This window comes from Planococcus citri, chromosome 3 (assembly GCF_950023065.1).
Source record: "Planococcus citri chromosome 3, ihPlaCitr1.1, whole genome shotgun sequence".
NCBI lineage: Eukaryota > Metazoa > Arthropoda > Insecta > Hemiptera > Pseudococcidae > Planococcus > Planococcus citri.
This window is the reverse complement of record NC_088679.1, coordinates 23,356,725-23,382,611: the sequence shown is the minus strand read 5'-3', so window position 1 is coordinate 23,382,611 and position 25,887 is coordinate 23,356,725. Positions and strand designations below refer to the sequence as shown.

Here is a 25,887-nt window from a genome sequence, read left to right as displayed (position 1 = left end):
ATTTTCAGATTTTCTAATACTTACTTGGCATACTTCACCATACTCAAGATGCCAATTATCTTATTTGATGAAAATAATGTGGATAAATGCACATGGGCACAGTAGGAGTCGTTATTAATATGATGCCATTCGCCAACAAATAAAGTCAATATGGGTAAGAAATTTATTTAATTTTTTCAGAATTATTACAGTATAATACATTATAATAAAAATCAATGAAATAAATTTTCACATTATCTATTCGAGAAAAAAAAAGAAAATAAAATAGGAAATAAAAAAATGCAATATAATTTGTACATGTAAAATTTGTGGTAAAGTATTGAACAAAACGAAAAAAAAAAACGAAAATAGAATAAATAAAAATGTAAATGAAACAATTTATACATACACGTTTATGTATAACAGATGTGAACAAGTACCTAAAACAAGAAAAAAAAAACACCCTTAAAGTAAATATTTTTTCACAGAATTGCAACATTTCTTGGGCGCGCAAACATCGATAAAATTTCAATTTGATCGCAAAATATGAATTATTATTATTATTATTATTACAACGTAGTAGGCATAGAATGTACGCTGATTTAATCGCACTGTTTCATGCTCGTAGTACCTACCTAACGTAACGTAAGCTTTGAAAGCGTTAATAACATTTCGCATATGCATTTTTGGTCCCTTTTTGCCAAAATTAAAAGACACAGTTAATTTGAAACACTCTAAAAGGCTATATAATACGTATTTCGCGAGTTTTAAACGGTTGAAAATTTGTAATAATGATTTTCACTCGAACCGTTATGCGTAAGTTGGAAAGTCTGCGAGGAGAATTAATTTTCAAAAACGTGAAACTAAATTATTCATCAAGAAAAAGCCGAGAGAACTGCTGACACAAAGCACAACATGCTGCGACTATTTTGCAGTTATAAATTTTTTATGAATGCCCAATGGGTTCGGTTAAGGTAAAGCAGCTTTGTAAGCGTTTCTTATTCGGCTGTACACATGGGTTCTTTGTTTTTAAAGTGGATAACCACTGAAAATTTTATTAAAAATGTTACCACCTTATTTACTTTTTTCCATAGTATTTGCCAATCGTAAAAGAATAAACTATCTGCATAAGCGCGACACCGTTTCATGGATTTTTTTTCCTCAACCCTGTAAACTTTTCTTGCCTTTTCCGTCAACTTATAAACAAAATTGAAATAATTTTAACCAGAAAATGTTCTCTTTGCTTAATCGAATTCTACTCAGAAATCGTATTTTTAGCTACAATTTACGCCGACGACAAAATATATTATAATCTTGGAATCGATTTTTTAAATTTTCTCCATTTTTTTTTACGATAGAAAAATACGTTTTAATTTGAATAAAAAAATTTCTTATTACGATTAGATTTTTTTCTAAAATCTGAAGTTTTTTTTTCCTTGGCCAATCACACAGCTCGATCGAGAGACGAAATTGAAAACCAAAGTAAATAAGATACATGACTATAAAACTTGATTAAAAAGTTTAAATTTAACGAAAGAAATTAAATTATTAGAATATTCGAGTTGCATTGTTCTTTTTTTTTCTATTATTAAATTTAAAAAGCGAAGATTTAATTAAATTTTTCGAATACGAACAGTGATTTGCATAATTTATGAAAATGTATTCGCGCAACTTCTCTGCGGAGCGGTGAAAAAAAAAGATGAAATAATTATTATAGGTCAACGTGGTGTATTAAGATTCATAGGTGATTGTGTATTTATTACAAAATATCTACCACCGTATACATCTTAGGGGGTGAAAAATGAATCGAAAACAATGAGAAAAATGTTACCTAATTCATGAACCTTTCATCCTGCCATTTTCGATGTGTCCTTCCGGAATAATTTTTATTCAAAATAATGCACCGTAGATGGTCATGCTTGGAAGACGCAAATAAATTTACATTTTATCGAAATACATCACATAAGAGTAATTTGAAAGAGAGAGGGGATGAGGTGGATCGTCATATCGTGCATTTGTTTTTTTTTGTTTTCTTTCTCAAGAAAAATTTTTCAGAAATGAAAGTTTTATTTTTTGGGCTCAATTGAATTGTAATAATTGTGTTTTAACTCTCCTACTTCAAAAAAGGGGTGAAAGTGAAAAATTGCTTCTATTCTGATAATTCTTTCAGGTAATAAAACATATTTTTGGGACTTTCCTTCTTTTTTTTTTTTTTTTTTTAATAAATAGTTTTTCTATTTTATTTTGATGTTTGATCGTATCCTAAATTTTCTGACATTTCAACTCATTAGTTTTATTGCGATTTTTTGGTCTCGTTTCATTTTTTTTCTTGAGATTTTTTTCGTTTTATCACAAACACCGAGAAAATGATGAGAAATTGATTTATTTTTCAAAGGAGAGTCCCGATAAGGCCGTTTTTTGGGCCCCGGACAGTTATCGACTCGACTACTCTTAAAATGTTGTAATAAATGTCCCAAATACGAATCCGTGGTTAGTTAACCCAAAATGACCATTTTTTGGGCTCCAGGGGTTCCCAAAGTTGTGAATAAGAAAAGAACATTGGGAACCATTGACAATTATTTTCAAAAACTTTTTAAGCGTAAAATATCTGTTTGAACCCAATAAACGTTATGTGAGGTGATTCTTTTATTTTCGACCCTCGGGAGCAGAAATTGGGGGGGTTTTGATTTTTGGAAAATTTTGGAGCCACAACTTTGAACCTACCCCTTTGAACCCCGCCAAAAAGCTTTCTACAGTTCATTAGTATCTGAAAGACCTCCATCCTACCAAATTTTGAGCTCAATAAAATTTTCCGCTGGTACTCAAAAATCCAATTTTCCAATTTTTCGTAATTTCGATATTTTGGAAACCCCTGGAAAGCTAGAAACCTGCGATTTGCGCCTAACGCAACGTTTTGAGGTATATAATCAATTATCTAGATGAAAAAGTTTAATTAGGCTTCCTGCATATTCGTAATTTTGAACCCTTTTTTTTGGAGCCCCCCACTTTAGGCACCCCTAAAAAAGGAGTTTATGCATATTTTTTCAAATAAATTGAAGAATTTAAGTTTGAAACACACTAGGAAGAGATCGATAATTTTTCATTCGATTTTATCTGTAACTTCCAAAATTAAGCTTTTTTGGGTCAAATTCTGAGATTTTACTTCGTTTAAATCGTGAAAACGTCATTTAAACGTTTTTTCAAAGAGTAAAATCCCAGAATTTGCCCCAAAAAAGCTTAATTTTGAAAGTTACAGATGAAATCGAATGAAAAATTATCTACCTCTTCCTACTGTGTTTCTAATGTAAATTATTCAATTTATTAAAAAAAATATGCATGAACACTGTTTTTAGGGGTGCCTAAAGTGGGGGCCTCTAAAAAGGGGGTTCAAAATTACAAACATAAAGGGAGCTCAGTTGAACTTTTTCATCTAGATAATGGAATATACACCTCAAAACATTACGTTTGGCGCAAATCGCATATTTTCTGCTTTCCAGGGGTTCCCAAAATATTGAAATTACAAAAAATTCGAAAATTGGATTTTTGAGTACCAGCGGAAAATTTTATTGAGCTCAAAATTTGGTGAGATGAAGCTCTTTCGAATACTAATAAACTGTAAAAAGCTTTTTAGCGGGGTTCAAAGAGGTAAGGTCAAAATGACGATTCCAAAATTTTCCAAAAATTGAAATCCCCCAATTTCTGCCTCTGAGGGTCGAAAATAGCAAAATCACCTCGCATAACGTTTATCGGGCTCAAACAGATATTTTACGCTTGAAAAGGTTTTGAAAATAATACTCAGTGGTTCCTAAAATTCTTTTTTTATTCACAACTTTGGGAACCCCTGGAGCCCAAAAATGGTCATTTTGGGTTAACTAATCACGGATTCGTATTTGGGACATTTATTACAACATTTTAAGAGTAGTCGAGTCGATAACTTTGGGGGGCCCAAAAAGTGGCCTTATCGGGACTCCTCCTTTCAACCTATTGATTTTTTTTTTTTTTTTTTTTTGAATCAAATGATGAGCTATGAATTTTGTTTTTCTTCTTTCAAATTCTTGAGCAAATTTTTGTGCATTTTTTTCAAATTTTTTCCTCAAATTTCGTAAAGCAAATCTCGAAGAAAATTTTCAAATTTTGAAACCAACCTAGAAAATGAATTTTTAATGCAAAATCATGAACTGTTCCAACCGAAAACCTTCGGGTGTATTTTCGAATTATTTATTCGAGTCGCTCGATACTAGAAAATTTGTATAGGATCGTACTGAAATTTCAGATATAATAATGAACAACTTTTTTTATCCTCTGCTCTAATTTACCAGCCAATTTGAAAGAATTGTCAAATTATAAAAGAAATTTTGTAACAATGAAGATTTCAAATTTCTTTGTTGTAAGTTTTTACACCATAACAAGCCCACTTCTCCGGTAGCTCGTTGATACATCGAAATTATTATAGATCATCCCATTTCTTCGATACCAGTGAGCCATAAAATACATACTTTTCACTATATCATAACGAGTTGAGAAAAACCTCGCGACGAAATATTATTTGAGAATCGCTTGGAACTGCAGTTTCGTGTAAAACCGAGCGAAAAAAAAATTAAGGTTGAAAAATCTCGAGAATAAATCATTTCCACTCGAACTTATATTCTGCAAGGTATTTGCGCAAAATAAATAAAAAAAAAAAGAAATCTTCGCGTTTAACAATTTTTTTCTTTTCGCGTCTCGTTGTAGGAAAAGTTGCTTTGTAAATTACTCTTCTTTGTGAAAAAATATACAATTTTCGTTCTGTTAACTCTTGATAACAATAAAGGTAATGCGGTTTTATCTTAATTTAGCCAAAATATACGACGACGACGGTGAGATGTAGTCTGAGGGGTAAGTTTACTTCTTCCGCCATGTTTTACAAAAGCAACGTAATTTTTTTTCTCTTTTTTTGGTACAATTGAGTAGCGCTGTTTCGGATGAAATGTGGAATTTTTCGGTAATTTATTTTCTTAATGTTTTCAAACACAATAAACCTCTTTTGTTATTCTGACAAAAAAATCGGTATAGAAGATTTTTTCCTCGTCGAGATTATATAATTTCAACGAGAGCAGAGCTCATCACGAGTGGAGGGAGAGCAGGATTTATGTATTAACGAGAGAGTATGGTTTGGTTGTTTTCCATAATGCGATAGCTCGTTGCTCATTCGAGGTTCTCAAAATTTAATTGCGTTAATCATAAGCTCGACTCGATTCGTGCGAGCGTTTGAATTTCAAAGCAGCCTAGGGTCCGGACTTCAATATCTGTATAAATGAATTAAGCCTGGCCAGTGCATTAGATATGCGAGTAGTACTCTCGAGTCGATAGGTGTTGAATACGGCCATCAGTTCATTTTCATATCGACATGTTGCGATTAGCATCACTAAGAAGAGGATTACGTCAATTAATTATGCCTGTTTGAAGTGTTTTTTTTTGGTCAGCGGTTCGTATTCGTGTGTAATTTGGATGCTCGCGAGGTGGCAAAATGGGAATAGATTTTGTTGAAAAGCCAATGGAATTTGGAGCAGAGGTGTCTAAAGGTGAGAGAGTTAGGGTGTTTTGAACAGAAGATTTTCTTTTATCTTTCTAGGTTATCTTAGAATTTTTATTTGAGAATTTGTTTGATTTTTTTTGGGAGGGGATTCAATTTTTGATTTAAATTCATTTTGAAATTAGAATTTATTTTGATCATGTCAAAGTGGAATTCCAAAGTGAGATTTGACCGAATCTCGTTTCCAAATTTTTCTCGTGTTCTAAAATTTTGTGAAAATTCTTTGGAAATTTATAGTTTATGAGACATCAGTTTTACTTTCAAAGATAGAAAATATTTTCACAATTTCGTTCAGTCATAAAAAATATTTTAAAAAAATTGAAAAAAATAATTTTTGTGCCATCGAGTCCCAAAGGGTCAAAATCAATATTTTGAGACAAGATTTTGGATTCAATGTAGCTTTATTTTGAAATTCACAAACTGAAGACCCATCTTGAGGTACATATTTACATATGTCAGTTTGAAAAATTAGGTATCAATACAGCTGAATATATGTGATAAAATTTTGTAAACGATCCAAACTAAATAGGATTTTTGAAGATGAAAAAAATTGTACACGAGAAAAAAAATCTTCGAAAAAAAGTTGAAATAAACTTACCAAATTATCTCCATTTCATTTGAAATTCTCGTAGTTTTTTTTCTTCGATTTAATTCGAGTTTAAAAACGTTGTTAAGAATAACGAAAACCGAGTAACTTTTCAGTTCATAATTTCGATATGGAAGCTAAATCGCATATGCTTACTGAGAATTTAGGACTGAAAATATTTTCAGAGGTTTCTTTTTATAAGTCGAGAAAATAGTTTTTTTTTTTTTTTTTTCTTAACCGTAACCTTTTTTCTCAGCTTTGGAGATTTCTTTGTAAATTATATGTATAAAATTTACAAATTCCATTCAACTCACAGAAGATGCGGAGAAAAAAAATAAGAAAAACAACTACACAGCGTACATCCTCGAAAATATATAGGAAAATATGCGAAATTGAAATTTTATCGTTTTATACGCAAAATACATAATATATTTTTTAGGCCTGGTATAGAAGAGTGACCATTTCGGTGAGAGAATCTACACAGTAATCAAAATGTTAACATAGTTAAAAATTATTTTCATGGTAACTTAAATGATATTTGGAATTAACATTACCTTTAGAAAAAAAATCAACATGTTAATATAATTATCTCTATATACGCGTATGTGTGGGAAAACACCGTACAATTTATGTAAATGAACGAGAACGAAAAAACAAACGAAAAAAAAAACATTGTTTATAAAAGAAACTAATATGATAACAGTTAAAAAGTATATATCCAATGTAAAGAATAACAAAATGAACGAAAACAAAGAAACAAAAAAAAAACGATAATAAATCAATGAAAATAGTGTGCTACAAAATTTCAAAAAAAAAGAACAAAAATTACACCATTTCCTAACGATTAAAAAAAAAAAATTACTTTATATTAGCGGATAAAAATAAAGATTATAAAGTATAACAACAAAATAAACGTTATTATGTTAAATATATTAATTACAGGTTCAATTATAATAAAATAAGAGCATTTAGAATGTAATGGAAGACAGTAAACGATCATTAATGAAAAATGGTATAACATAAATGGCCGGAGGATGGATTTTTCTTCGAGTTGTTACATGATAGTGGATTTTTTTTATTTTTTATTTCAAGCTAATTTTATGGCGAAGACGGTTCTTTTTTACTATAAACGCTACGTAGATTGTAGATATAAATTGTACGAATTGAAATTCCAGGAAATTTCATTGTGTAGCATCGGTATGCTTTATTAGGTTGTTCTTTTCGTTAGTTTTAGTGTAACTATTGAGAAATGCGTTGTGTGTCGTCGTAAATGCGAATTCTTTTTTTTTTTTTTTTTGCAGCTCTCTCTCTTTTGAATTGTTCGCAATCGTAACAATATAACGTATTGCTGGGGTTTCGACTTTCAAGACTGGAAACAATTTTGATGCAGTGGATTATTAGAAAACAGGGTTGAAAAATATCCTCTCGAGATGAACCAATGATGAAAAGTTACCTCTACAGTGTTACCTGCCGTACCTGCGTGAAGTGTTTTTCAATTTTTAAAATGATTACAAATGAGGAGCGATATTCCAAAACGCACTTAAGACCATTTTTTTCGAATTGCGTTTTTTGGCGCCTTCTGGTGGATAATGTATGGACTTTCATACCTACACTTCTAATCTACCCAAATACAGCGCGAATCCCATCTAAAAAGCCAATTTTTAAAAAAATTAAAAAATGAAAGTCCCGCCAAAACGGCCTTTATCCAGTGATTGTTGGAAATGTGTTTTAATTAAAGAGCAGGGCTATTCCACGTCAATTGGACCAAGAAGTGGTAGGGGGTTCGGCGATTTTTTTGAAATTTTTCCTGTGGAAAGACCTTCCGAAGGGATGACCAATGGTGCAAATCGCATCCCTCTAGCCCATTTTTAAAGGTAGCCAGTTTCAGTGATCCTCAAATATCATCCATTTCAACAGTGGATTACTCAATATAACCGCGATACCTATCGAAATGGAACTTTTTCTCATAGTTAGGGTTTTGAAAGGCTTTTTGGTGATATCTTAAAAATCAGTGTTGCCCAGGCATCGTAGCCAAATTTTTCTAAAAAAAGTGACTTTAGTGACTTTTATCAGTGAAAAAAGTGACCATTTTTTTTTAAATTCCAGCGTTCAGGAGAGCAAAAAATCGAAAAACAAAAGCAAAAAAACTTTCAATATCTCACCTAGAAATTATTACTTTATTCTCCCGCCTGGCCCCACCGGAAAATCCGTTTAAAAACAAAAATGTAAGAACGAGGAGTTCATTTTTTTATTTTTAAAATTTTAGAATTCGAATGATGTTTTTTTGAAGGAAGTTGATTTTGAAAATGAAAAAAGATAGGCCTAATCAAGGGCGAAAGCTCTTGAAAATTTGTATTTTGAGAGGCAAAAAAACATGTTTTTTTGTAAGAAGTTTATTTTTTGGCTTTAGAACTTGATTTTTAAAAAAAAATCTCTTTATTTTGAAAAAGAAAAGAAACAAACCCGAGCGAAGCGAGGGCAAAAGCTTTCGAAAATTGATGTTTCGAAAAGTAAAAATTTGTGTTCTTAAAATTCTGAAATTGTTTAATAAAGAAAATTGTCATTAAAATCCTTTGAAAATGAGTAAAAAAACGATAGGCCTAATTTGGATGAAAATTTTGTTTAAGTAAAAAACGAAAAAAAAACAAAAAAGTGACTTTTTTTGGAAGAAAAGTGACCAATAGTGATTTTTTGATGAAAAAAGTTACCAAAAGTTACATTTCGTGATAAAAGTGACTTAAGTCACTATAAAAGTGACCGGCTACGATGCCTGGTGTTGCCACTTTATATTGTACAAAAAATTAGCTCAAAAAGTTTCAAAACATAGTTTTCATATCGTTCGGACTCTCAAAAATTCTGAAAAAAATATATCATGCACAACTTTTTATGCTGAACAACATAATATTAAAAAAGTGGCATGGTAACATGTTGCAAAGTCGATTTTAAAAAATTCAAGTTTGCAAAAAAACGCGATTTTTTTATTCAAAACATGAAAAAAAGTTTTTATAGGTGAAGTTGACCCATTTGACCCCTATTTTTACGTACCTATCTGTCGGAAAAGTTGAAAAACCCCTTTCACCCGATGAAATGAAAAACAACTTTAAAAAAAATAATCTCGACGAACAGTTGAGAAATAGCTATTGAAACATTAATCACTTTACATTTTGAAAAAAATTTTCCAAAACGGCCTTTGTCAACATAGGTCACTTTCATGAACGCTCAAAGGCACTAATCAACATATCGCGTAAAAATGTTTAAAGCATAGCACCAGGGAAGTGTTTGGGTAGGTAACAGAACAATCACCAATGCCAAATGTAACGTAACCTCTTACGTACCACGTTTTTTCCTTCTCCTGTAAAATTTCAAAAAGTGGACTAAGGGCGTTTTGGAATATCGCTCCTCAAATATTTAATTTTAAATTCCAATGGTATTTAAGTTGATGAATTTTAATTATAAAATTTCAATTTTTTTTTCGTCAGAAAATTTTTAATTTTTGAAATGACTACAAATATTTGATTTTTGAATTCCATGATATCTATATTCTAGATAATATAATTTCAAATGTTTTTTTTTTTATGTCAAATAAGTATTCAATTTTTAAATTCCAATTGTATTCAAGTTGATGAATTTTAAGTAGCCCTAATAGAATTTCAATTTTTTTTTTTTTTTGCAGAAGCTTTTTAATTTTTAAAATGATAGCTAATATTTAATTTTTAAATTCCAATGGTATTTAAGTTGATGAATTTTTTAAATGGTTTTTTGTTGTCAGAAGTTTTTTAATTTTTAAAATGATGACAAATATTTAATTTCTAAATTCCAATGGTATTTAAGTTGATGAATTTTGAATAATAGAATTTCAAAATGTTTTTTCTTCTTTTTTTTCGTCAGAAGTTGTTTGGGTATACACCCTCTAAATTTGGGTTCGTAAAACTGCCCAGCAGGTTTGAACAACGAGATGTTTGTGAAATAGCCAATGTCATTTTGATGACGTATACTTTCAAAAATTTTTATTTCTTGAAAGTGTTTGCGAATTCCTGCAGGAATTTCAACATTTTTTCGCCTCAAATTCAAATCTCAACGATCATCGATGCTGCAAATGTTCAAAGTTGATCCATATAACTTGTTTTATTATCCCTTCTGAAGAATGTTTTTTATGAAATTTCTCGCTGTTTCGTCGTATAAATTTTTTATTTTTGGTAAATTGCTACTTTAAGACCAAGATTTTATCCTTGGCCAACCACATTCAGGTAAGTCAGCTTCCTGTTGATCAATTTCGTCAGTTGATGGCCCTAAATGAGACTGACAAACAGTGTTGTGCACACTCGTCGGCTGCCTCTTTATGGAAGGAGACCAATTGTATTCAAAGTGCACAACCCCCAATTCTTTTTCAGAAACAAAAATGAAATTTTTCCAAGAATTTGTGAAGGGAGAGGTGCTCCATATACTTGGACTTTCTACAGCACCGTTTCAAATTTTGAGCATGAAAAATTCAACTCACAAGGGAACCTCAAAAGACAAGTGTACATTAACCTACTTGACCTGATTTTTTTTCCAAAAGTAGAAGACCCCCAAGTAGAATTTATATCTGTCCAATTCCGAAACTAAGGGGTCCAGAGGTCTCAAAATTTTAAATTTTGTCCAATTCTGCCGATAAAAAAAATTTGAAAATGTGACTAAAACAATAAAATGATAATTTCTAGGATACATCAAAAGTCATGGAGCTCATGAGGTATTTTTTGGGCCATCGAATATTCGAAAAATTATCCAAAAAACACGACTTTATGGATCGTTTTTTTCTAGTCAAAAGTCAAGTTTCAGGTGGCTCCAAAAGCTGCAGCTGGCTAATCTCGTTTTTTGATCATTTTTGAGAAATTTTTCGACAATTTTGGACGACTTTGGAAATTGTCTTTTATTGTCGAAAGTCGAGTTTCAGACGATTTCAAAAGTTGCAGCTTGCCAATGTCGTTTTTTGACCATTTTTAAGCAATTCTTTTGAAAATTTTGGAACTAAATTGAAACGCTTTTGGATGCTCAGACTCGAAATTGTGCCCAAACTCCAGGAAACTCAATTTGTGATGAGAAAAGGCGATTTCCCAAGTTGTAGATGCCCAATCACAGTTTTTGACCATTTTTGGGGAATTTTTTTTTGAAAACTTTGGACTTAAAAAATTCTTTTTTGGATGCCTAGACTCAAAATCATGACTTATCTCCAGGAAATTCAAACTGTGACTAGAAAAGTCGATTTCCAAAGTTTTAGTTGCTCAACGCATTTTTTTACCATTTTTGGACAATTTCTCAAATATTTGTGGTCCATAAAATACCATGATAGACCCTGTGATTTTTCAACACTTGATACATGTATCCTGGAAATTATTTTTTACTGTTTTTTAGGCTATTGAAAAACTAAAATTTACTTTAGACTCTTATTTCAACATGTTGAGTTGACTATATAGGTCATTTTCAGTCGTTCTTGGAGTCTCCAGTGACTTTTTTTAAAAAATTCTGATTTTCGAAAAAATGCCCTAAAATCCGTTCATGTTGACTCTAGCATGAATAAATGCCAATTGGCCCAGCACTTTGGATTTGTAGTGAGATATAAAGGAAATTTCAGCTTTTTACTTTTGTGGAAATTTCATTTTTCAAAAATCTGCTGGAGGCTCCAGAAGTCCTCCAAACGGTTCGAAACCGTTTCCTATCGATTCGAGTGATCAAAAATAAGACTCAAGCCAAATTTCAGATTTATAGTTTAGTTTGGTAAACTTTTGATTTTTGGACCAAAGATTTTTAAAATCGAAAAGTACACTTTGGCATCCGAAATTTGGGCTGATGATGTATTTTTACACGTTTTTTTTGGCTCAGTTTTGCCATTTTCAAAAATTTTACTGCCGGCAAGATTCCTGCCTTCCAAGAATTTCTTTTCTTTAAAAAAAAAAAATTGAAAATTTCCTTCGAATGAAATGTATGCGATAAAATGTTGCACAAGGCTGGAAAAGTAAGTAACAATATTTTTAGAATCAAGTTTCATCGATGCTTGATTTTCCTGACGAAGAAAAATGATCTACTGGGATGCAAGAAAATCGTCTTATGAATTTGAAAAAAAAATCAGAATACAGAAATTGAAAGTAAGTACACCTACATTATTTTCATTACATTCACGAGTCTTTTCGAGTAGTTAATTCTTAATTTGAAAATCTCAAGCTTTCCCCTTACCATCGAACTTTCATCCTCGACGCTGTAAAATTTTCATCTCGACGTCAAAACGGTCAATTTACACCCGGATTCGCCATCGGATAAAACCGAAAATAATTCCTTTAATCTCGAAGCTAAGGCGTTGCCAACACAAAAGAAGTTAATGGCTCGATATTTTTGTTCTTGAAATTAATAAGTTTACTCACGAAAAAGAGAACCCAGTTCCCTCGGGCTTCTTATAGTAGGTACTATAAGATTATACCATTGACCATGGAGCTATCTATACTCGAGTTTCTTTTCCTCTCTGTGTATGGAAATAATTGAAAATTTAATTAAGATTTTATTCTCTATCGAGATCGTCCTAAAAAAAAAAAAAATACGCGAATTCTACGAAAAAAGGGAAAATTTCAAACTCTTGTTCTGCTGCTCGAATATCAAAAGCAAAGACTACAGCTTAGCCTATAATAAGTAACTCCTACGCACATATTTTTGAAAAACTGACTCCCTCCTTTACTTCGTTTTGGTTTCGATGAGAAGATAAAATATTAAAAATTTTCTCTTTCAGTTTTTCCACGTTCAGCTTACTTATACTATAACTAGTAATTTGGGTAACGAGACCATCTTGAAAGAAAAAGTTTAACTCGGTACATCTTTTTTTTCCCTCTTCATTTTTGTTTTCGACGAGTAACTATAATATAGATACGAGTATTTTGGAGTTTGTTTTCGAGCGGAATATCTTTCTTGATTGGGCGATTAAATGCTTTCATCGTTCCGGCGATTAATTACACTTTGTTGTATTAATTGGCAGAAACACGAAACCAATTACACGGCTTAAGTCATTAAATTAGTTGTACGAGCGTTATGATCCGCTGAAATTAATACGTTCAAAAACTTATCCAACTTAATAAATCCGTTTTTGATCTGAAACATTATGAGATACTCGAGTAATTCGTCGTAATCTTTTGCGAAAGAAACTTTAAAACGGTCTTCTCGATTGCGAAATGGAAATAGATCAATTTTTAAAATACCAGCATCTTTTCTCATCAACTTTGTTTCGGGTTCAAATACAGTAAGGAGAGTAGGGTAAAACGAAGGGACATAAATACTGACCAAATTCTAGTGCGTGCGTTTATTTTAGTTTCATTATATACGTCCTCGCTTGGCTTATTGGTTAATGAAACGTTTTTAGACTTTAAATTCGACTTTGCTCTTACATTTTATACATACTAAGACTCAAAATAAGCGAATTTCACCAATTACTAGTTAGATTGAAAGAGAAAAACGTTACTTCGCATGTTTCGAGTATACAGGAACACAAATGAAAAAAATAACAGGAGTAAAACTAAGTGAAATTTTAATTCGAAGGCGAATAAAGTACACGTCGAATTATCCTCCTTTTATCATAGTCTATTAACTTTGCAAAATCTAAAACATCCTTAGCGTGTTCTTTTACATTTACTCTTTCATCACGTGTCCCTTTTCCACAAACTTACCCAACCGCCAAATTGTACGAGAGTAGGCCATTCGACGACGACGTTAAAATGCAAGCGAAAAAATAAACTCGTTTATAGAATTAAATTTGCACTCAAAAGGGAGGGGGGAAGGGGAGAGAAAAAAACCACTGCATCTCTCATTCGCATCATCCTTAAACCTGGAGAATTTTCCGACAAACGTTAAATTATACATTTTCAGGTTATTTATCGTTTTCTCTTCAGTTGGGGTCTTAATTGAAAAACAGGTGGGATTTTTTTTTCTCTTCGCAATCGTTTATCTCTTACGACGTTTTGCGCGGATTTTCCTCATTCTCGAATCTAATGATGCTGTATAATTTAAAAACATAAAACGTGTATTTACCTTTAAATGTGTAAAAAAGTGAATTATGATTTCATTCGGAATAAATTTTCGACGACCGTTTGCTACGTAAAGGCGGCGAGACGGAGGCAGTTGACGACGACGAAAAAAAAAAGTAGACTTTTTTTTTGAGTCACTAGAACGACGAAACCTTTTATAAAATCTATATGGTGAAAATTTTAAACTAAAAAATGCCATCCAAGTGGAAAAATTGCTTTTCGCTGGAACGAACAGTGAAATTTAAAAGCGATTTAATGAACGGTAAGCTTGTTTTAAATCGATTTGAATAACGTCTTCTAAATCTCCCCCCTCGTCTTATGCTACCTAAGTATATCCTTATGTATCCACAAAGCAATACATTAAGGTAAAAATGTAGCAGCTACCTACCTATTTGTAATATGTGTACACAATGTGCGTGAATTATAACCCGCTATTTTGACAACCAACGAAGTAGGTACCTTGTCGAAATTCCATATTAAATTATTCCTTTTGTAGTTTCGCCACATACATACTTGTCTTAGTCCCTTCGTTGATCCCAAAGCTCCCAAATACAAAGACAACTTTTTTCCATCTAGTCGCCTCTTTATAAGACCTTTGTGCATCGGAGACTGGAAAATATTTAAAATTAATAAGACGTTTGACAAAGTGGATGCCTTTAGGTTTGTCTATGAAACATTCCTAGAGCTTGAGAAATTCCCTAAAACGAGGCTATACGAGTATATAAGGTAACTTTTATATGTTTTACATTATCAAAATACGGTATGCAATGTGGTGGTTTTAAAACCACATTGAAAAATTTCCTAAATATTTTTCAAAGCTTGACCTGCTCGGTGGGAGTTTGATAAAAATTACCTATCGTATGATTTTTTTTTCAGAGTTTTGACTTTTTATTTCAAGTTTTTAAATGAGAGGGGGTTTTCGTTGGAATTTACAAATTGGTTTTAAAAAATTGTCATTTGAGTGACTGCTGCAAAAGTTCTTTTTTGTGATTTTGAAAGAAATTTGTTGTGAAATTATTTTATTATGACTTAAAAATTCAATTTAATGGTAAGTTCTCTTCCTGAAAATAATGATACCGTAGGATTTTGAAAAATTTAACAACAATAAATGTTTTAAAAATGAATCTGAGGAAAGAATAATTATTTAAGATTAATATTTTTACACTTCTAGTTCAATTTTTATTTCAACTACTGTTGAAAAAACTTCAGAACTAGAAAAATTTGCCTACACTTGTCTTCTTGTCTTTCTCTCCTGGGGGAAAATCTTGATTGATGCTTTAAACATGTAAATTCATCACTTGGTAGAAAAATAAAGATCAATGTGGGTATTTTTTCCATTTTTTTCTCATTTTTTTATTTTTTACACATCGTGTGTGAGTCGAAAACTCCTGTTGAAAATATAAAATTGTTGTATTTCTACCATTTTCAGTATTTTTTTTCAAACGTTTTCGAATGATTGGTTAAGGTCAAAAATTCAATAAACTGGATTTTTGGATTTTTTCTCGCCTGTTTTTAAGCACATAAAGAAGTGTTATAGCTAATTTGTGGAGTTTTCTGGTAGATTTCTGTCTTTAACACCGTCGATTTCAACAGATCGTAATTTCACGTTTGATTTTCAATTCAAAACTACGTATACGTGCTCACAAAAGGTGTTGGAATATTTAACGAAATGACTTTTTTTTCAAGATGACGTTATAGTCTCAAAAACTTGAAAATAATTGACCAAAATGCTGACTTTCTTACCAAAGAGTTGTGAAAAAGTGTTAGGTACTTTTTCCACAAAAAGTGTAAAAAAGAAGCACCTTAAATTTGCTAAAAATTGTTGAGAAGTTTCGCTTTTAGCCAAAAATTTCTGCTCTACTATTTTCTAAAATTTATTGAATTCTCGCTTTGTGGCAAAATTTGCAAAAAGGTTTACCTGTTGTCAAAATTGCCTAAAATTCTCGTTTTTTGCCAAAAATTGCTAAAAATTGTCACATTTTTTTGCGAAAAAATCAAAGTTACACTTTTTTCTAAAAATTGTCACTTTTTTGCAAAAAAATTAAAGCCACACTTTTTCCTAAAAATTGTCAACTTTTTTGTAAAAAAAATCCAAATCTCACTTTTTTCCAAAAAATGTCCCAAGTCTCGCTTTGTGCTAGAAATTGTCAAAAATTCTCACTTCCTTCCTAAGAATTGTTTTTAAATTGTCTTTTTTTTTGGGGCCAAAAAATAGTGAAATAGCCTCACTTTTTGACAAAAATTCCCAAAAATCCTGCTTTATTTTGTCAAAATTTTGAAATCTTGATCAAGTTTTATTTTTTGGTATATCAAGTATTGAAAATGTACTGGTTGTTTTTTCGTGATTTTTTCTATATTAAAATGTTTCGTAACTTTTTGATTATTTTTTCGAACTTGAAGTTGCAAAAATTACTTTTTTTTTTTGGAAAGATCGAGGAAGAGCCACGTTTGCATGAAGCAGAAGAAAGATGTGTTCTTTTTGATTTTTTTTTTCAAAGTAGTCATGCTCTCTCTAATTTTTTGAAGGTTTCATCCTCCATGTTGAAGATAGAAAATGCATATTTTGTGCTGGAAATTAAACTTCTGATAACGTAGTGGTTGAATTATGTCAAAATTTTAGCTCGTCACATCAATTTTAAAAAGTTGCCATTTTTTGAGTTGTACCAATGCTTTTTGTGACCACTGATGATCTATAATTTTGAGTAGGTACCTATTGTTCCTCATTCAAGGACTCAAAAGAAGTTCAGATTTTGGTTTTTCCGCCATAACTGTTCAAATTATGTAAAATAGTGAGTACACATAAAAGTATGTGGAGGTGTAAAATCACAACAGAAAGTATTTGTGTTCTAAAATTTTTTTCATGGAGCTAGAAGTGATCAAATTTTGAAAAAAAAAACTGACCTCTTCCCTCTTTATATCTATGAACTCTTTCATGACTACAAAACAAAATGAGAAAAATGTGTTTAAAACAAAAATTTTGTACAACATCAAAAGTGAATCATTTTTCATTCTGAATTTTTTTTCTAGTGTTCATGGTGCTCTGACAAGGGTAGGGGAGAGAAAAGACAATTTATTATATACTGAAAAGAATATTTCAATGGAAAATTTCTCATCAGCCTAATCTCGATGAATGATGTTGAAACATACTTTATTTGAGGTGGTACTGATCTTAAAATCCTAACTGGGATGAGAAAAATTTGTTGTTTGAAATTCTCGACTTTAAATCAAATTTTATAGGATTTTCTATTCCAATATAATTTATAAAATTTTTATTTTTTTTAATGATTGAGGGGTGAATTTCATTTTTCCAGAATAATTTCAAATTTTTGAGTTTGAGATTTTTTGTAAAAGAGATCTCTGAGGTCTGAGGAACACGAATACGAATAAAACTATGTAGGAGGTTTCTGTTATTTGTTTCCTCATTAGCCTATTCTATTTTCATTTCGAGAAAAACAGTGGAAAATTTTCACAAACTTGAGAAAATATGAGTCAAAAAAAAAAAAAAAAAAATGTGACGAAATTTGAAATTACTTTCATTTCAGGTCCAAAATTTATAATTTTCCCATTCTTATTCAACGTTTCATTCGAGATAAGAATTATTCAAGGGCAGCAGAAAAAAAACCACCATAAACAGAGAGCAAAAAAAAATCACCTTGATAACTATAAGTACGGTGTGAATTTTTCAAATGAAGAAAAAACTCGGATGATAGGTAGACAACTTTTGCGAAAACTTTTTGACTTTATTAAAAGCCCTGCGCAAGTTTTTAATGAAAGTTAACTCTTAACGAATATTTTCTTGTAATTATAAAACTAAGGGGATAGCGTAGGTAGGTACTAGTGATTTTTATTTTATTTTGTGTTTTTTTTTTTCTTATATATTATTCAAAACGTGACTAAAATAAACTTACGGAGCTTTCTATAAAGCCATTTTTATAAGAAAACTTGAAGAGTATATCTTATTTCCTTTCAGAAACATTCTGGATGTTTGCTGCGTAAAAAAGCAGGCCAAGATGGAATAAAAAAAATAACAGATTGCGTGACTAATGAAATATCTGCCTTGTGTAAGGACTCGTAGATATGGTATAAAATGCGAATAGTACGATAGTGTACTTGAACTGGTTAAAATAAAATGTATTAAAAATCGTTTCTTTGACATTTGGCGAAAAAAATTTATGTCACAGTCAAAATGGCAGCAAGTTTTACTCGAGTAGCATTTTAATGTTTTAATCGTTGATTTATTTACGTTTATTCAACGTGATTTAAATCCTAATATGGTGGAAAATTTATCAAATGGTACGACTGTTTTTTTCAATTGGTGTTTTGTTTAGTTCACTTTGATTTTGATTAAGTGTTCAATGTATTTAATATTTTCAAGAGCTAATGTATTGAAGACAATTATCGATGAACTTCAGTACTGAACTTTGAATATTTTGAAGAGTTCAATGAGGAAACGATTCCAGGAGAGTTTATAGTGTATAAAAAATGATTAAATTCGTCTTGAAAAATTATTCAAATTTTCGACCATCTACGAGTATTTACTTACATCACCGGAACCATACTCGTAGGTAAAGGTATGTACAATGTAGGCAGAGGCAGCCTTTCCCAGGAGAAATTTCTCAAAATGGATGACGAAAATACGATACACCCAAACACCAAAAAGGGAAAAGAAAAGATAAGCTGGAATTTTTAATCTCCCAGACAGCAACATTGCTGCTCAAAGTAAGAATAATACTATCGTGTTTGAAAATATTCTAGACTTCCTTATAGTCGACTAATGTTTGTATTTTCATATTTTACTACCTCGTAAAAATTTTTTCTGCTGTAAATTTTCACGGTTCATCTTGCGAGGAAAATTTTTTCGCTGTGTTCGCGAAGCCTGCTTAGAAAAGATTTAGAGATTTGCTGAGATTTGAGATATCATTTATAATCCTTTATATAAGAACCAACTGTTCACATTGATCAAGTGATACGATAAGACATGAATTGCGATAAGTCTTTTAATCTAGCAAATCGAGGCCATCAAAACGATACGAAATTCAACACGATATCCTTGAAGGAAATATACTCGCAATAGTCGTCTACGAGGCTCCAAATGTATAAAAACCGTCGTCGTGAACGGACCCCCAAAAAAATTATGTGGAAAATTTTCGTCCGGCTATTGTGCTGTACAATGATGATAAACGTGAGTAGGTCAAAAGAGAGAAATTGTGTCGAAAAATTTACTATATACGAACGCATTTACGACGATAAAGTCTCATTTTAAAAATGACATATCGATGATAAAAATTTTAACGTAAAATAACATTTGAGAGCGAACAAAAAATAAAACAGTTGGAAAAGATAGTAAATTTACGCGCAGATTATGATATAGGAAGTCGAATTAAACTAATGAAAAATTTACCTTATTCTTGATATACGAAACAAAAATTGACAAACTTAAAAATCTTGGTGTCATTAAATAAATTATTGACTCCTATAATTTCAGTACGGTCAATTCGCTTAAATCTATAAACTATTTGCCATTTTGGAAGTCTTGAAAATTCATCGCTTTCTCGTGCAGTGCCCTTATTTTTTCAAGATTGAAAAAAAATGTGTACGAAAATTTCACCTCAAAAGTATCGATTTTAACTTCGAGGGCTTTTATCAATGGAACGTTTCTTTTAAAAATTTTACTACGAGAACGAGATCAAAAGAAAACAAATACCACTGTACTGCTCCTGATTGATGAATAAACTGCGAGAAAAAAATTAATCAACTGCGATCTTTTTTGACGTGATTATTATAAATGAAAATTTTTTATGCTGTTCGATAGAATTTAAATTATTGGATTCGAATTTTTCGATTCATTATTCCACCAACTCAAAGTATATTTTTGATGTATTTTTTCCACCCCCTATAAAGAAATCGTCGTGAATTTTGAAACCACGCAGTCGTGTCATAAAGTAATTAGAAAGTGTCGGTTACACTCGAACGTACGATAATTCTAAAAAGTCCATTTCGATATTCCTTTTAAGAAAAATATGCTTTCAAGTTTTATGGAATTTTCACAAAATTACCGCAAACTGAAACAAAAAACTCGTTTAATTTTGCCGTAACGTATTATTCCTCTTTTAAGCATATTTTTCTTACGGCTACCGAGGAGAAAAAACATTTTTTTTTCCTTTTTTGATTTCTGACGCCTTAAGCTGAAATATAAATAAAAGGTGACGTACCGCTGGAAGAATACATCTTCATTTTCACTAACGACCTATCAACATCCCATTAAAATATTTTTTCGAGATGGAACTTTTCACAAGCTTTCTAATTTAAAAACCACACCGAAGTGAGTTTCGTTTTTGAGAATTTTTTCTCTTCTTCTTCTTCTTCGTCTGGGGTTTTCAAAAAGACATTCTATATCGTTGATTATATTCCATTTGGTCTATAAATAAACCTAACGTCTAAAATTAATTTAAAATCTTGTTTACTTTTCGTTTGAAGTTTGTATTTTGGTTGTAAGTCTTTTTATTATTGTACATGGGTTTCGTAGTACTTATTCGTGAGATTTTATCTAATTGGTAGTTTTGTTGGTTCGTTTTGCATGTCTCTTTGCGTAGGTAGTACGAAAGATGTCTGCGAAAAATTTCGGTCATTACGTTTCCCTTAGTAATTTTGTAGGTATAGAATACGAATATATGCTTATCAAATTGGACTTTTTTTTTCTTTACAAAGTGAATAAGATTTGCGAAAATTGTGTCTCAAAAATGTTCTACTTTACTATTTCGAATCACTAGCGAAAGGATAATGAATTGAGATCAGTGATACATACATTAGAAAAATGAAAAAATTCCAACTAATGATATCAGCTAACACCAGAGTAGAGTTGCTTTTCGGCTCAGAAAGGACGAAGGGTCATATTAAACGTCCATTCTATGATGGGGTTAACAAAATATGTAATGAATTGTATGAATTTCTGAATGGATCTTATCACGAAAGATACAGGATTGAATAAATATTAGAATTATTTGAATAATTTCAATGTTCCTATTAAGTAGGTATATGAGTGGTTTTCTTTGATAATTTTGTTATGTCATTTTTATGATGGTATTGTAATTGTGGTCGTTTCGATGGGTATGAAACAGGAACACATTTGCGAAGCAGTACAATAGTGGTATTGCTTGCTTCAAAAAGGTTATGGTTGTATTTTAGGGTATTTTGCATGGTTTTTTTGAGCTTTATGAGGTTTTACTAATTTTAATTTATATCTCAAAATTGCAAATGAAATATGTCGATGAGTATTTTTAAGACCTGCGAGGGCGATGGAAGTTTCAATTTATGCTAAATATTTTGTGTTTCGTAGATTTTATGATTCATTCAAAAGATCAAAGTTGATTGTACAAGATATCTACTGATAGGTAAATGAATGTCAAAATATTGACATATCGAGATGTTGAAGATATGTATATTTTTAAATGACTTCGATATTTCTGACAACTTTTATTGCTCGTTCCAATTTTTTGAAAAAAATTTTGAAGCAAATTTCGTCCGAACGTTGATGTAATTTTTTTTCAACGTGACTTATGATTGTATTTATCTTTTCTTTCTGCCTCTCTACGTTTCACCTCTTGAAGTTGTTGGTTTTTATGAGAATAATCCTTGAGAAAATTGGTTACCTTCTTTTTGAAAATTGAACTGTGTGGGGGAAGACTTAAAAAAAATCTCATAAAAAATCAAAAAAATTCTTAAAATACATAGAAATTATTATCGAATTTTGTTCCTTTTTTTTCCTCTTATAGGTAGGTAGGTACATATTTTATTTTAGCAGAGAATTAGGCATGGATATGTTTTTTGGGCCAAGGCCTGTCACATTTTTGAAAAGAGAAAAAAATGAATACATTTCCAATGTTTGGAGTAGGTACCTACATTTATTTAATTAAACGATATCAATTTGTCAGTTCAACTTTTGAGAATTCACGTTTTCTAAACTTTTTGCAAGCTTTGGAAAAAATGAGCAATTTTTGACATCTTGAGGGACGTTGAAATAGACTTTTAGATCTTGACTTTCAAGATCAGAGGGGAGAAGGGATCAAGAAATGAAATGAAGTATCTACTAAAATTATTCCAAGATTTCTAACAATGTAGGTATGACTTTCTGTCGTTTTGTAAGACTTTGAAAAACTTGGAAAAAATCGTGCAGAGTTCCCTATCCATGATGTTCGATCTGTCATTACTTTCATTTAAGACCTTATATTTTTCGTACTTTTGGTCTTCTTTATGAAGAAAACGTTAAAGTTCAGCTCCTCTGATTTCTGAAAATGATTGAATAAATTTGAAATATCTGGACAAACTTTCAAATATCAAAACTTTCTACCCATTTTTTTTTTTTTTTTTTTTGAAATACCTGGGTAAGTACTTAGGTAGTCTCTCTTTGAGGAGTTTCGTGAGAAAAATATGCATTTGAAAAGTGACGAGTCGGGCTTCATATTTAACCCCCCCCCCCCAACCGAAAAATCGACGATTTACATGAAAAAGGGAGGAGGAGGACCATCTTCAAAAATTAGGAAACATTGAAAAGTTTTCCATTTTTTTTAAACCTTTGGATATTTTTGTATGTGAGGATCGACCAACCTTACTTGGGGTACCAAAAAATGGAGTTTTTTTTGACTATTTGGAAGAATTTTGGTACAAAAATTCGAAAGTTATTGAAAATTTTACATATTTTTTTTATACATAGAAATTAAAAATTGTTACCAACTTTTTTAGTTTTATTTATTTTCATTTTTTTTCAATTTTTGGTGCTCCGTTTAGGAAATTTAGAATGGTTCAAAATGGTCCAAAAAAGACTAGAGAAGAATTAGTCATCTAACGAAATTCTTTGGAAGAATTTTGGTACAAAAATTCGAAAGTTGTTGAAAATTTTACATATTTTTTTTTATACCTACATAGAAATTGAAAATTGTTACCAACTTTTTTAGTTTTATTTTCATTTTTTTTTCAATTTTTGGTGCTCCGTTTAGGAAATTTAGAATGGTTCAAAATGGTCCAAAAAAGACTAGAGAAGTCTCTGTGTTGAAAAAGAATTAGTCATCTAAAGAAATTCTTTGGAAGAATTTTGGTACAAAAATTCGAAAGTTGTTGAAAATTTTACATATTTTTTTAGTTTTATTTATTTTCAGTTTTTTTTTTTCAATTTTTGGTGCTCCGTTTAGGAAATTTAGAATGGTTCAAAATGATCCAAAAAAGACTAGAGAAGTCTCTGTGTTGAAAAAGAATTAGTCATCTAAATAAAGAAATTCTTATCCACAAATTGAAATTTTTTGAAAAGTGCTTGACGATTTTACACTTTATTTGTACCTATGATTTATTTCTGAAATTTTGGACCTTTCCTGCACGGAAAGAGTCAATAGGTATTAATTAAGAGGTTAAAGAGTTTTTTTTTTTTTTTTTTTTTTGAAAAAATGAAGTATACATACTTAAGTAAGTAATTTGGAAAAATTTCAAATTTTACATAAAAATATGTTTCTCAGTTGTTTTTTTTTTTTGAAAAAAAGGTAGGGGGCTTTTGATGATACATTTTGTAGACTAGAAGAGAAATGGAAAAGATAAAGGGAGTTATTCTCTCATAAAATCCAACAATTTCAGGAAGTATCTAAGGAAGACTATAAAAAAATATGGATTGCTGCAGATCATTTACTTTCCTTACATTTTCAATTTTTTTGAAATTTAAGGTTGGGAAATTTTTTAACATTTCCACTTTTTACAATATTTGCCAAATTTTCCGGATTTTTTTTTTTTGGGGGGGGGGGTATTATTTGTGGTATTTTTTCTTCAATATTGAAAACAATAGTCTACCAGTAGGTATAAGTAGGTTCCTGAGTATTGTGCTCTAGTGTAGATATTTTCAAAATCAAAAAAATTAATTATTTTTGATTTTCTTCCGTTTTTAGACAAATATTATGGTATTGATTGAAATTTATAAGTTTTTAAGTTTCAAATTTGATTGTCTAGATTCCTTGAAATTTTGATGTTTTAATTTCAGATTGATTTTTTCGAACTTTTTTGAATATTCTTACCGCTATTTTTTATTTTACATATTGGGTTTGAATTATTTTCAGTCTTGGAACATTTATTTTGTTGGAAAATGCCATGAATTTTCTTTTGCCAGAAATGACCGATTTTTTTGTTGTCCAAACTTGTACCTCCTTCATTCTTTCAACTTCAAAAAAAAAAAGAAAAAAAATGGAAAAAACTTGCTTGTTGATTTTTTTGTAGCATAAAAGTAACCCTTCCACAATAAAATCTGATTTTTTTGTCACGAAACCATGATTTTATTTGATGAAAAATTGATAGAGATGCATATGTTCAGTACCTTGTGCATTTCGATGAATCTATGCATCGATATAGAACCCTTCTCATTAGTGTTATCACTATCAGTAAGATATAATTCGTTGATTTGAAATTTATTTTTCGAATAATCGTCGATTAATGGTTCGAAAAGCACGAGACAGCGATGAATTCCAGCAGACCTCCTTCGTCGTAATAAAAATGAACAAATAATAGGTAAATTTCACTTGAACAATATCCTTCTAAATGCTCTTCGGAAATCTTTATTAAAAATAGTGTATATAACCGGATTCAAAGCCGAATTCATATAACCTAACCAGAATGCGCTTGCGAAAGCGATGTGAGGTATGTGGCAATCACAAATCGGAGTTAAAATATAAAGCAAAAAAAATGGTAACCAGCACAATATGAAAGAACCCATAATTAACCCTAATATTAACGTTGCCCTTTTCTCTTTCTTTCTAGCGATCCGTCTTTTTTCGCGTTCGGGATCGCGAGGCTTCTGCTGTTTAACCTTCTGCACCTCTTGCCCGCTACTAGCCAATTTACCCATGTCGATCATTTCGCGTTTAGCTTTCGACGTTCCTTTACGGAATATAGGTTTGCACAGCCTCAAACGGAGCGGTTTCACAGAGACGCATTTTTGCATGACGCCCGAGTCGGACGACGACGGATCGAATTCGCTGACGAGATCGGTGTCGATACCGACGCTCGGTGCTCTGCATCGATTCATGGCCGTAATGTCGCCATTTATCGATAGCGTCGATCCGCGAAAGGAACTATTTAAAGGAGGTTTACCGCTAGTCGTGAATACTTTCAGTGTATCTTTACCGCACATATCACGATGGTCTGTCGGCGCATCCATATTGTCGCTGGTGCTAGCGTCGCTGGCATAATCACACGTTACTATTGGTATGCTGGTGGGTCGCGGCTCGATGGTTATCGACATCGGCGAGTTGTTATTCGAATTGGTGTCGATGGGTATGGATATCGTTGGACCTTGCGGCGTCGTTATGCAGCTGGGCGTTTTACGCTGCAGCGACGTCGCCGAGCCACCTTTATCCGAGTTTTTCGCGCTCGGTCGAGTTTGCGGTTTTCGGATACCGCGACGAGCTCGCGCCTTGGCAGCGAAATATATCCTTATGTACACGAACACCATGATACAGCTCGGTATGTAGAACGAGCCAAGCGCCGAATATAACACGTAGCCGATATCCTTGCTTAGCTGCGGGACAGAAAAACAAACGAAAATTTCGATTAGTGGCGCAGAATACATGGTCAATTTATTACATGCAAGTTTTAGTACTGAAATAGATTAATAACGAAATGTAATGAAGATAAAATGGCGAATCAGTGATTTCTGAGTGGAAATTTCTTCACCCCTCGTTATA

General features: G+C 31.4%; 1 protein-coding gene and 1 long non-coding RNA gene across 2 annotated transcripts in view; one reads left to right on the top strand and one right to left on the bottom strand.

Moving 5' to 3' along the window:
- LOC135841562 (uncharacterized) overlaps positions 1-7,578 on the top strand; it is a 123,569-nt gene extending 115,991 nt beyond the window's left edge. The window contains exons 5-6 of the long non-coding RNA XR_010557943.1: positions 9-154; positions 7,439-7,578. This is a non-coding gene — a long non-coding RNA (uncharacterized LOC135841562). The remainder of the gene's footprint in view (positions 1-8; positions 155-7,438) is intronic.
- Positions 150-25,887, bottom strand: part of Octalpha2R (alpha2-adrenergic-like octopamine receptor) — a 457,999-nt gene continuing 432,261 nt past the window's right edge. The window contains exon 3 of the mRNA XM_065358567.1: positions 150-25,721. Within this exon, the coding sequence (XP_065214639.1) occupies positions 24,720-25,721 (1,002 nt within the window). The 3' untranslated portion in view covers positions 150-24,719. The remainder of the gene's footprint in view (positions 25,722-25,887) is intronic.